Consider the following 12,467-nt stretch of genomic DNA (forward strand, 5'->3'; position numbering starts at 1 on the left):
ATGTTTCTTTTAAACAAGTTTTTCTTCCCACATTTGTAATATTGTTTTTCTTCAAAGAACTGATTTCATAGTAGTATTAAAAATCTTTATTGATATTTGGTCAGTACATGAAAAGGACTGAAGTCAGAGTAATAGGAACACCGCATAGAAACTACCAACAACTCGACAAAATCTTTTCAACTCAATTTTTTCTCATCAATGGAAAATTAAAACTGATTAAAAAAAATGTAACGAAAACATAGGTCAATGTCTAAAAATGACCATGTGAGCACGTGTGGTTCTAACGTTATTCGTGACCAGAAAGACTGACGATGGTTACAACACCGCGTGTCTGGTATCGACGGCGAGAGCTCGGTGGCTTCCCCGGCCCAGTGATGTTCTAGTTTAAACTGATCAAATCCAACTTGCTCTTATTACATTCCCATTAAGCAACACAGATGTATCAGCAGAGTCGGGGGAAGAGTGCTGTGATGATCATGGTTTGTGGTTTAAAAAAAAAAAGGACAATAAAATGGAAAAACAAAACGAACATGTGTGACATTACAAAGCAGCACTGTTGCAAGCGTCAAGGCCGTTCTGAGCATGCCGTGACCCTGTAGTCCTGGTGCCCTTGGTGACCAGGGCTGCCTTGTCCTCGTGGGTGTCGATGGTGGAGTCTGTGTCGTTCGAGTGCTGAGTACATGACGTCTCGCTGCCGGTCGGAGAGTCCACGCTCTCGTACCCGGTGCTCAACTGGCTTCCGAATCCTGCCGCTCCTTTGGGTCGTGTGGCGCCAGTCTGACCCCCCGCCGCCTCCTCAGAGTGGTTGGACAGTTTGCTCTCGGCCTCTCCGGGACTGGACACCATGGGGGACATGGGAAAGTCTTCCTCCGTGCTGCTCACCTCCCGGTAAAGGCCCGGGGTCGTCGTCTCGCTCCTCTGGGAAGAGTTGCCGTTGCTTGGTCCGTTCAAGACCCTCCCCGAGTCTTTCCCTGCCGGTGCCGAGGGAGCGCTGGTCTGCTCGGGCTGTGTGGAGGGTTCTGTGGACATATGGGAATCAGAGGGGGAAGTCCTGCTGGGTCCTGCCCCTGCTGACGAGCCCGCAGTCTGTGAGAGAATCTGGCGACTCTCTTTCAGTTGCTGCTGGAGGACCAGGATGGTGCTCTGCATGCCCTCCACCTCCTCGTCCAGCTGGATGATGAAGTCGTTCAACTCTGGAAGAATGAGTGCAGAACACGTCGCTTGATATATTTTCATGTTTTCTTGAAAACCAACAGTAGCTTTTATAAACAGTCTGGAGACTTCACCTTCAAGTACCGACAGCCCATCCTCACCTTCTAGAAAATAACTAGAAAATAAATGTAAAAAACTACCACATCAATATTTAACATCCATTTATCGATATGGGGGTTTCCATATTGTTTTAATCATAGATCTTGTATGTTTTTTATTATAATAAAGTAAATTTGAAACATTTTGCTTATTTATAATAAATATTCACAATGTTTGTTCATCTTTCTGTTGCAATTTAACTTGCAGCCCTAGTCATTGCAGCTAAAGGAACAAAACAATCCAGTGAGATACTGGCGATGACCGAGGACGAGAGGATACAGTCGACTCCAGCAGCTTTTAAAGCTGATGTTGGACACATTTTTTTGGTTTCAAAACAAATGAAAGTTGTAAGGACTTTGTCAAGAGTCATGTGGTCTGTAAATTCTCCAACACCAGAGTCAAGTACTCGACAATACTACAAATATATCCTTATTAATCATAACGATGCACCTGTATAGAGAAACATATCGTGTCGCCAGATTGATGCCAATACACACCACTAATAAGACACCTTGGCAAGACAAGAACATCCACATGCGTCTTCAACCTTAGCCTGAAGCTAAGGAGAGTGCCCACCATTTGGAAGACATCATGCATCGTCCCAGTTCCGAAAAAGAACCGGCCCAACGAACTAAATGACTTCCGACCAGTGGCACTCACTTCACATCTGATGAAGACTATGGAGCGGCTCTTTCTCAAACTCCTCAGACCCCAGGTACAACATGCCCAGGACAACCTTCAGTTTGCCTACCAGCCAGGTGTTAGTGTGGAGGATGCCATCCTCTACATGTTACACCGAGCCCACACCCACCTGGACAATGGAAGCGGCACAGTGAGGATTCTTTTCCTGGACTTCTCTAGTGCCTTCAATACCATCCGGCCAACCTTACTACGGGACAAACTGGGCGGGATGGGAGTGGACCCCTTTCTGGTAGACTGGATCTCTGACTACCTCACTGGCAGGCCCCAGTAAGCAGGCTAAAGAACACCACGTCTGACACGGTGGTCAACAGCACGGGAGCCCCCCCAAGGCACAGTGTTGGCTCCTGTTCTCTTCACCCTGTACACCTCAGACTTCTGCTACAACTCGGAGCTATGCTACATACAGAAGTATGCAGATGACACAGCCATCGTTGGGTGCATCAGGGACGACAGAGAGGAGGAGTATAGGAGACTGGTGGATGACTTCGCTGCATGGAGCCACACAAACCACCTACAGCTTAACACCTCAAAGACAAAGGAGCTGGTTATTGACTTTAGGAGGTCCAGACCAAGGTCGCGACCAGTTGTCAGAGCTGAGATGGAGGCAGTGGAGTCCTACAAGTACCTTGGCCTGTGGTTGGACAATAAATTGGACTGGACAACACACACCAACCACCAGTACAAAAAGACCCAGAGCAGGATGTATTTCCTAAGGAGACTGCGGTCCTTCAACATCTGCAGCAAACTACTGCGGATGTTTTATCAATCTAGTCTCCAGCATCCTCTTTTACACCGTGGTATGCTGGGGGGGCAGCATATCAGTGTAGGACCAATAGACTGAGAAACTCCTTTGTCTTTCACGCCATCAGGCTGTACAACTCCTCACTTGGGGTGAGGAGGTTGCTTGGGCCTGGAGTCAGAGGGGAAGGAGTCTGACACTTCCACCTCTACAGTGGATTAACAACACTTTGACACTTTCATTTGCAATAACGTAAAGTCACTTTGTTTATTTTATTTTATTTTATTTTTTATTTGTTTATACTGTTGTTATATTCAGTTACTGTTGTTGTTATTTAATGCTATCGTCCTCTTCTGTGTGCTGTTTTGGTTTTTCTCTATTCCTTCTGTGCTACTGGAAAACAGAAATTTCCCTGAGTGTCATCTCAAAGGGATCAATAAAGTGCAGTCTAAGTCTAAGTCTTCTCTGATCAAGCTTCCAAAGATCAATTAATACACAAGTTCTTGGCTGGACTGTTATGAATTTTGCAACAACACAAGAAAAACATAGGTCCATCCAGGCAGACAAACATTTAGACATGTTTATACTTGGATCTTTCAAACATAATCTTAATGTCAGCCTGACATATTTCCCTCACAACCACTGAAGGATAAAAGAAAAAAGGGTAAATTCCTACCGTCTTGACTGCTCTTAAGCTCCTCGCTGTACTTCTTCTGCAGCGCCAACTCTGCTTCAAGCTGGGCAATGCGTCCCTGGGACAGCTGCCGACCGAGTTCCTGGTTCTCCTGGATCAGCATCCGACACTTGGCCATCAGTTTCTTCCCAGTTTGGCTGCAAGGGAAACAATCTCACATCACATAAATGAACCAGGAGACAATCATATCAGGCAGGAAGGAATTCTGGCGTCTCCCAAACTACACCAGAATCTCAGGATAGCATGAACATTTAGCACAGCGATATAGGATCAAATGAGGAAAAAAAAGAAAAGAAAGTTACCCTCCGTCACACGATAAAACATCTTTGAAGTTGACCTTCGACACACAATACATTCATATACTGATGTTATTCACACATATGTAGAGGAACGACAACTTTACACAGAGATATCAGGTTATTTAGAAAGAATACCGCTCAAGTTATCCAGGCAAAATTGTTCACAGACATCACTAAGCTTATAAACAGAACTGACACCCAAATAACTTGTATTTTACATCATGGACTTCAAGTAACTAGGCATGCTTCAAAACAGAGTCTGCTAATGTAGCTGCTGTGGCTAAAAAGATGCATCTCAACACTTGTTAAATAAAAAGGTCAAAGAAAAAAATTTTTGCAATCGAATTAACTTGACGTTTAACGCTTTGCTTCTTCAAACAAAATTGGGGTGAAAGCTGTGAAGGATATGGTAAGTTAAACAAAACACAGGAATACAAATCGACACATTAACATCAACAAAGCAGATTATGAACAGTTGCGTTGTGAACACGTCGATACACCTACAGAAGTGTGTTCCCATCGAGGAAGCTGAGTTTTTTTTTTAACGATCATGCGTTTCCAATGGAGGCAAATGATGTTCACAAACACACTGGAGTACCAATGGAAGCAAACGATTCAATCAATATCAGAAAAACAAGTCAGAATATGAAACATGAAAACACACTACCGTGATGGGCCCGTGCTGCCAGACAGGTGACCTCATGCCCGAACCACAGTCCGCTGAGGACGAGGATCTGGCTGCACAGTCTTATGGATGTTCTTCCCTAGCGGCTCCTCCCTCCCACAGCCTTACTTAAAAATCTGAGAACTGTCCTCACATTAGTGAAATTATCTAGACTGTCCAAAATGTCTCATCTCTCTCAGGTGGACATAAGAGTGTACGTGTGGCGTTATCCACAGTTTAATGTCTTTATAGAAACTTTATGATCGTCTTTAAAAAATGTTCAATAGCCAGTTTAGGCTGGGGATCTCCGCCATGCCATTCACCCCCCTAATGAATATCGAGACTGTCTGCGGGGGTGGCATGTGTATGTCCGTATCGGGAAGTGGGCGACCACCTCTTCAGGAACAGTCCGGACTCCTTTGTGCCCCTGGGCGGTGAGGAGGTTACGCGGCAAGAGAGCCAAAACAAGTGTCACCTGACCATACTGTAGTTTCAGTTTAGTTTATGTGATGTGTGGCTGCCACAGTGCAAGAGTACAAACACATTTCTGCTGAAAAGTCTGCATCTCATGGTGAGAACAGCTTTTGTCAGTCTCCCCCCCCACCATTGTTCCTGCATGCCTGCAGTGAGAGTGAGGGTGGGGGGGCATGAGGACCTCTTGACTTTTTCTGGGAGGATGGGTGTTATTTTTGATTGTCTTTACCTATCAGGTGTAAATTTCCAGGCACTCAGTTCATTTTGGGCCTGCTCCAGTTTGTCTTTAGTCTGTTCCAGTTCAGCCTTCATTTTGAGGAAAAACAAGTTGATGGCCGGGTCCACCATGGATGACCGAAGCTGGGCTGCACTTGGTTGTTGGACTTGTTTGAGATACTGGATCTGGGTCTACAGGATGATACAGACAAGTGTTAGCTACGACAGCAACATGAGATATGATTTTAATGGCTAAGCTCACTGCATTGCTGATCAAAATAATACTTCAAATGTCTTATTTATAAAGCATAACAACTCAAAAACTGAGACATTAGCAGAGTAAAAAAAACAAAACGATTCAAACACTTACTATTATTAAAGAATAAACAGTTAACGCTAAATACCTTATGCTTTTTATGTTTCTACAGACAAAATCATTGCCTAAGACGACTCAATGCTAATGTTTGCAAACATGTCAATCAGTATTTGTACAGTTTCGCTCGAGGACAGAAGTTTCAATTTACTCGTCAAAGGATTTAGGCCATTAAACAAGAAACATCACATGACTAGGTCATTTAAAACAAATTGCTTGTTAAAATGAATATGCAGTAAATAAAGAGACACTGTTGACATGACTTTATTTCATTTAAAAAACATTGATGAATCAATAATATGATTAGAGAACTAGAGAAACAAAAAACTTATCGATAATTATATATCAGGTTATTAACGAACTGATGCTAGCCTTTGGAGTCACACGGTGCCCCTGGATTAACAACAAGTCACAAAAAGGTTGGCGACCCCTGTACTAAGGATTAAAATCAGAGACTTAAAAAGCCGCTGCAAATGTATTTTATAATTGACAAGAATTGCACCTCCCTCACGTTGATCATAATAGAAGATAAACGATACAAAATCTCTTGCACTAATTAAAGCAAACGCACAATTTAATAGTACTTACTGTGCACTCCTGCATCTCTTGCTCCTTCGTGGCAAGTCGCATGACCAAGATGTTCTCCCTGCGTGCAGACTCCTGCTGTTGCTGCTTGAGCTTCTCCTCAGATTCCTTCAGGCCAGGCACGTCATTGGCTGAGCGCATGAGGGAGGGAGGAAATACACAACAGATTAAATATCCTCTCTTCAAAGAACATTAATAAACATGATCACTCCGGTGAATAACATCTCAATAGCAGTATACTTACAGCATAGATCTGCGTATTTGGTCTCCAGGACTTGCACGTATGCTTCATGCTGTTTCCACCTGAAGAAACATCACATGTAAATATAGTTGAAGAGCATTAACAACGTAACGACAAGGCTGTTATTTACCTTGTGCACAGCTCCTCTCTAGTCAGGGTCTTCATGTCAGATTCACTCAGGCGAACCTGCGGACAGAATCATCGATAAGAATCTACTGAACAAGTGTTGATCGCCATCAACAAGTGTAAAAACAGTAAGAACGGACTCACCTTTTTGGGAAGCGGCTCCTCGTTGGTCATTTTGGATCTGGAACACAAAAGATTAAGATTAACACTATTCCAGTGAGATAAAGTTCACCAGACGCTCGGCTGCATTAACATGTACTACTTCTTCTTGTTTTATGGAAGAAGGAGAAGGATTGCCGACTGATTCAGAGTTTGGATTGGAATATAAGTTTTCTCTTTATTTTTTACTAATAAGTACATGAATAAACTATGGTAAATGATACACTCAAATCACCAATTTAGTTCTCCTAAGATAGTGTATTACCAAATCATAACATTCGCATTATATTATTTTTAAATACGAATTTAATTAATTACATTTATAACTAATAGTTCTCCCTTTTGTTCATATTTTGGGGATGAAATGATGACTTATTATTTCGTCTTGGATTTCCCACAATTTCCCCTTTGATGTCAATTCATTTTTAACAGTATTCTGGTCTGCATGTTCAAACCTTAACCCCCGATATAACTGTTTCTTTGCTGTTTTGGATTATTCTCGTGTTTCTTTCTCATTCTTTAAATGATAACTTATTCTTCCCAATTTGTTAACCAATCCCCCTTCATTTTCTGTCTTTATTATCTGATCTACTGAGGGACGATGATGTCGATGTATCATCACACTGAGCCTTTTGAAGCATTAGCTCGTGTCTGCTAACGGCAAACAAACAGCTGCTAAAATACTGTCAAATGTTGCCAAACTACTTGTAAACCGCCTTGTTGTCTGCACCTACATGCTACAACGGGACACATGCGTGTAATTCGTGGTTTAAAAGCAAGGGTGTTGTGTGGGATTATTAGCCGTTTTCGTGCTCCTTGTCATCACAAAATGGCGGTGAAGGAAATAACTCCCTCCCTTGCACTCCTTTTCCCGACACTAGCGGACTCCACGGCTGGCTATGAGGGTCCAGAAACTTACCAGAACCCCTTTATGTTTATGGTCCGTAATCCCTTGTTCGACTGGACGAGGTGCAAAGCTGGCGAGCCTTGTCGGTGTGAGACCAGGGGGTTGTTGGTGTGAGCCTCGTTCTGGCGGAGTCACATCTTCTCCTCGCCAGTGCAGAATGGCTGGATGGCGGCGCTGCAGAGAACAAGCAAAGATGCCGCATGGAAACAGGAAGTCTCACTCTGATATACTATCTGAGGATACACTCTTAAAAGCTGACCCCCCCACAATAACAATATTTAAACACTAATTTATTCCAGAATGTCGATTATGACGAAGATTTTTGTTATTATTCTTATCCTATTTTTTAATTTATTCGTGATCAGAAGGAGTTTCAAGCTTCCTGCTAAGAACAACTGGCTCAGACTTAGCTTTGCCCCTTTTATTTAACGTTAAATGATAACAAACCCTCCTTAAGGACATTAAACGTGAGCTTGATTTATCACCTGAGTGATTATCTTTTTATCGAAGACGATCCTTGTTGATTACGTAGATTCGTCTGAAGAAGGCTTGTCGCTGACTTTGGCCTTGTTTCATAGAAATAATATAAATGTACCCAGAAGTATAAGAAAGCGTCACATTACATTTTTAAATACTTTGTTTCATTTGAGAAGATGCCAAAGAATGAAACAGGCTCACTTCGTAATGTTCCGTGCGTCTCGTAAACGCAACAAAGATAAAGCCGTTATAAATAAGAAAGAGGGGGGGTCACCTTGTTATTTAAAACAAACTCTTTTTATTTAGAGGATTCATTTTGTGTTAATGGATAATAATTGTCTAAATTTTAATCCGTTTTTCTCATTTTTGTTTAGAAATAAATAGATTGAGATTGAAGTAGAGGCGCATAAAGTTTTTGCCGTACAACACCGCACCCCTATTCTACTATAAATGGTTCAGTCCACAGCACTGTCAAGTTGAACTCACATTTGAAGGGCAGATATTCTGCAAGAGTTGATCCATCCACGAGTGAAACAACATGCTTTGCAGACTTGCTCCGCTTCGCAGGTAATTATTTTCAATTTAAAGTTTATATATGAACAGTTAAATATTCTTGACATCTCCACGGGTTTGTTAGCAGCTGCTGCTAATGAACTTGAGGCTAGCATTCAAGGCTAACAGCTAGCCTTCGATGACGCGATTTCAGTGTCAGCCGTTTAGCTAGTAGCACCTTGAATGTAACAACAAAACAAGTGTTAAAATATATAAAATGTGCGTATATTAATGTATCCTACAGACCCAGCCTGCGGTCAATATGTAACTTAAGTTGTTATCTAAGCTCAGACATGCAGGTCACATGGACACTGAGGCTCAAACCACCCATTTAAAGATTTAAATTTAGTATATGTTGATAAATATGAAGAAACGCATTGATTATCCGACTTTAGATTTGCTTAACATTTACCCTTTTTTTTAAAAAAGTTGGTATAATTGGAAAAGCTTGCTAAACTTCAACACATTTCATTATGTAATAATGACTTTAATTTTTTTTTTTATCCATTAAGTTAAATTAGAAAATGTGGCTCTCATAATATGCATAGAAGAAACGAGTCAAAAGCCCAAACACGCCATACGTTGTTTGCAAATATACTGTAGCAATGGAAACATAAAGTAAGTAATTTTTATTTATATAGAGCTTTTCCAGACCAGAGTCACAAAGCGCTTAAACAATCAAAACAATATTCAATAAAGTATATACTTTAAAGATCAAGATAAAACTGATAACACAACAGGAGTTCCAGAAAATCAAGGAAAAGCCTGAACAAATAAAAAAGATGTTTCTTGCACAATTACTGGGTATTTTCAGTGATTTTTATTTTTTTTATTATTTTATTTTATTGATTACATTCATCAATGGCTGCTTGGTTCTGTTGTTCTGCTGCTTATTTTGTGTGTTCTCTTATTTCATTCCGTTATTCTCTACTGACACAAACAACCATATAAGGTAAGGTAAGGTAAAACTTTATTGATCCCTCAGGAGGTCTCCTTCGGGAAATTGTTTTTTTCCAATAGCCACAGAAAATACAGCAATTTTTCATGAAAAATAAAAAATAAAATAAAATAAGAACAAGAACATAAAGAGAAAGAACAAGATGACACAATCTAAGTATGTCGTGTTTACAACACTGGTAATGAAAGTTTCTGATTCTAAAATATAGTAACATTTCAGTAAACGATGTGAGAATCGATCTAGCTAATTGGCAGACTCGGGTAAATGTATAACTATAATATAATGGTGAAGTATTTTACTTGTCTTAGATGTTTTGCGAGTTAAGTTTGAGATTTGTGGAGGGTGTACTTGGTCAACTTTGATATTCGTCATAAACTAATGTGTTCTACGGTATCAGTATTGTGTATAGTAAGTAAGTCGTTTTTATTTGTATAGCGCTTTTCCAGACCAGGGTCACAAAGCGCTTAAAAAATCAAAACAATACTCAATAAAGTATATACTTTAAAGGGCAAGATAAAACTGATAACACAACAGGAGTTCCAGAAAATCAAGGAAAAGCCTGAACAAATAAAATAAAGATTGTAGTGACGAAAACGACACAAACGCAGTAACGGGGAATACAGAAGTCAGGCAGCTATATGACGGGAGACTCTTCTCCTTCTTTCAGGTGTGCAGCCGGCCTCACCCAAAATGTTTCCCTGGCGGCTTCAGTGAGGCTCAAGCACTCGCTTCCTGACCTGTCGTACGACTATGGAGCTCTGGAGCCTCACATCAATGCAGAGATCATGCAGCTCCACCACAGCAAGCACCACGCCACTTACGTCAACAACCTAAACGTTACCGAGGAGAAGTACCAAGAAGCCCTGGCAAAGGGTACGATTGAACATCAGCTTGTTTGTGTCTCTCATTGTACAAAATGGTATAGATTGTTTTTTTTGACTGGCATGACACACGGTCTCCCCCTAATGAACCAAATAAAAACTACAAAAATGTATCAACCCTTCAGTTAACTGATTCAATCTGTATGTCTGTGTTCCAGGAGATGTGACTGCACAAGTTTCCCTTCAGGCTGCGCTGAAGTTCAATGGCGGAGGTCACATTAACCACTCCATCTTCTGGACAAATCTCTCACCCAATGGTGGAGGGGAACCCCAAGGTTGGGCCACTTCCATTTTATTGAAATTCAAATGGATCTCTTAGAATTATTGACAGCGTCAGTATTTTTAAATGGTTTATTGGATTATGATGATTTTTTTTTTTACACTTTTGTTTTTGACTTGACGGTCCCTTACATTATCTCAGGGGCCACATGATATAGTAAAGTAAAGATTATTTGTAAAGCGTCTTTCTAGACCAGGGTCACAAGTGCTTTAACAATTAAAAACAATATATAGCTAAAATGCATGCTTTAAAGGATCAAGTCACATAAGACAAACACAGGAGTCCCAGAAAATCAGTGAAAAGCCTGAACAAATAAAAATAAAAGGAGTCAGTAGATCATCAAACACAGAGGAAGATCGTTCCAAAGCTTAAGAGCAACAGCCTGAAAGGATTTCTCACCTCTGGCCCGGAAGTGTAGATTCTGATCCCCAGACCTAAAAGCCTGAGCTGGGGTGTAAGGCTGGATCAGATCAGTGATGTAAGCAGGAGCCTGACCATGAATAGATCTCAAAGTAAGAAGCAGAATTTTAAAGTTGATCCTGAAAGAAACCGGCAGCCAGTGAAGAGTTTAAAGGATCTGGGAAATGTGAGTTCTTCTACTAGAGCTTAGAGCATTTTGTATTAACTGCAGGCAAGACCGCTCCTTCTTGTTTATACACCAAATATTATATTAATAAATGTAAAATACTGCGACTGTTGTAATTGCCCAGCCTTGTGCTATAAGCTCAACATAAACACTATTGATTTATATTATTTTTGTTCTTAAACTGGTCTTGATTGTAAAAGTCTGCTGCTCTTCACAGGGGAGTTGATGGACGCCATCAAGCGGGACTTTGGCTCCTTCCAGGCGATGAAGGAGAAGATGTCTGCAGCCACGGTGGCCGTGCAGGGCTCGGGATGGGGCTGGCTCGGTTTGGACAAAGACGCCGGAAGACTTCGTATCGCAGCCTGCGCCAACCAGGATCCACTACAGGGAACTACAGGTCTGTCATTTCATGTCTTTTTTCGAATCCATAACCCTTTGTGATGTCGGGCTCTTTTCTGTCACCCTCAGGTCTCATCCCTCTGCTGGGCATCGACGTCTGGGAGCACGCCTACTACCTTCAGTATAAGAACGTCCGGCCCGACTACGTCAAAGCTATTTGGAATGTCGTTAACTGGCAAAACGTCAGCGAGCGTCTGCAGACTGCCAAAAAGTAATTTTTGTGTCAGTCTGGACTCATCAACTGTTGCCTCTGCAAACAATCCTGCTACGTCTTCTGTCAATAACACGCACATCTCCCTCTAGTGACCAGACGAGTGAAGCTTTGCAATGATTCCAAAAATAAAGGATGAGTTTTACCAAATAAACTGAAAAAAGGTCATTCTAAAATACGAGTTGCAACCAGTGTGCATATTTAAAGTCAGATCAAGACAGAAAAATCAAAAATATAATCCCTATTTTGTTGTAAAATAAATCATTCTTTATAACTTGTCTATGATGTCGAATGTTTTGTTTGAATGAACTGCGGTCTTAATGTGAATGTGCAGCCACAAGCGGTGAAAATATGGTCATTTTAAATGTCAATCTTAAGATGGAGAAATCAAACCGACACGTTTCAAACATTGCAACTGTAATGCCACAATTGACCAGAGGGGCGCAGTGTTCTACCAATTATAAGTCACTGTAAAGCTCCACGTTTGCTAAGTAAATAACTCCCTTAGACCACATCATAAAAGATGTAGACATCTTGATTTGATTAACAAATGAATACAATTGTACTGCTAAATGATGTCATACTGTTGACAAGTAAACACTTGCAAAACAGTAACACTAGTCAAAAGTGTCA

The 12,467-nt window shown here is 41.1% G+C and overlaps 2 protein-coding genes across 2 annotated transcripts; one reads left to right on the top strand and one right to left on the bottom strand.

The window, feature by feature from the left end:
- Nucleotides 1–71: 71 nt before the first annotated feature.
- On the bottom strand, nt 72–7,655 carry wtap (WT1 associated protein). Its single transcript, XM_087804934.1, has 8 exons — nt 7,503–7,655; nt 6,569–6,605; nt 6,429–6,484; nt 6,302–6,360; nt 6,061–6,188; nt 5,113–5,291; nt 3,429–3,583; nt 72–1,193 (listed from the first exon to the last, which is right to left on the bottom strand). The coding sequence occupies exons 2-8, from the start codon at nt 6,596–6,598 to the stop codon at nt 541–543; spliced, it is 1,260 nt and encodes a 419-aa protein (XP_087661060.1). The 5' UTR covers nt 6,599–6,605; nt 7,503–7,655; the 3' UTR covers nt 72–540.
- Nucleotides 7,656–8,413: 758 nt separating this feature from the next.
- sod2 (superoxide dismutase 2, mitochondrial) lies at nt 8,414–12,112 on the top strand. The gene is made up of 5 exons (XM_087804935.1): nt 8,414–8,534; nt 10,145–10,350; nt 10,517–10,633; nt 11,442–11,621; nt 11,693–12,112. Exons 1-5 carry the CDS (start codon nt 8,506–8,508, stop codon nt 11,836–11,838), a joined length of 678 nt encoding a protein of 225 aa, XP_087661061.1. The 5' UTR covers nt 8,414–8,505; the 3' UTR covers nt 11,839–12,112.
- The last annotated feature ends 355 nt before the right edge of the window (nt 12,113–12,467 follow it).

This window comes from Callionymus lyra, chromosome 13, assembly GCF_982586985.1.
Source record: "Callionymus lyra chromosome 13, fCalLyr1.hap1.1, whole genome shotgun sequence".
NCBI classification, from domain to species: Eukaryota; Metazoa; Chordata; class Actinopteri; order Syngnathiformes; family Callionymidae; genus Callionymus; species Callionymus lyra.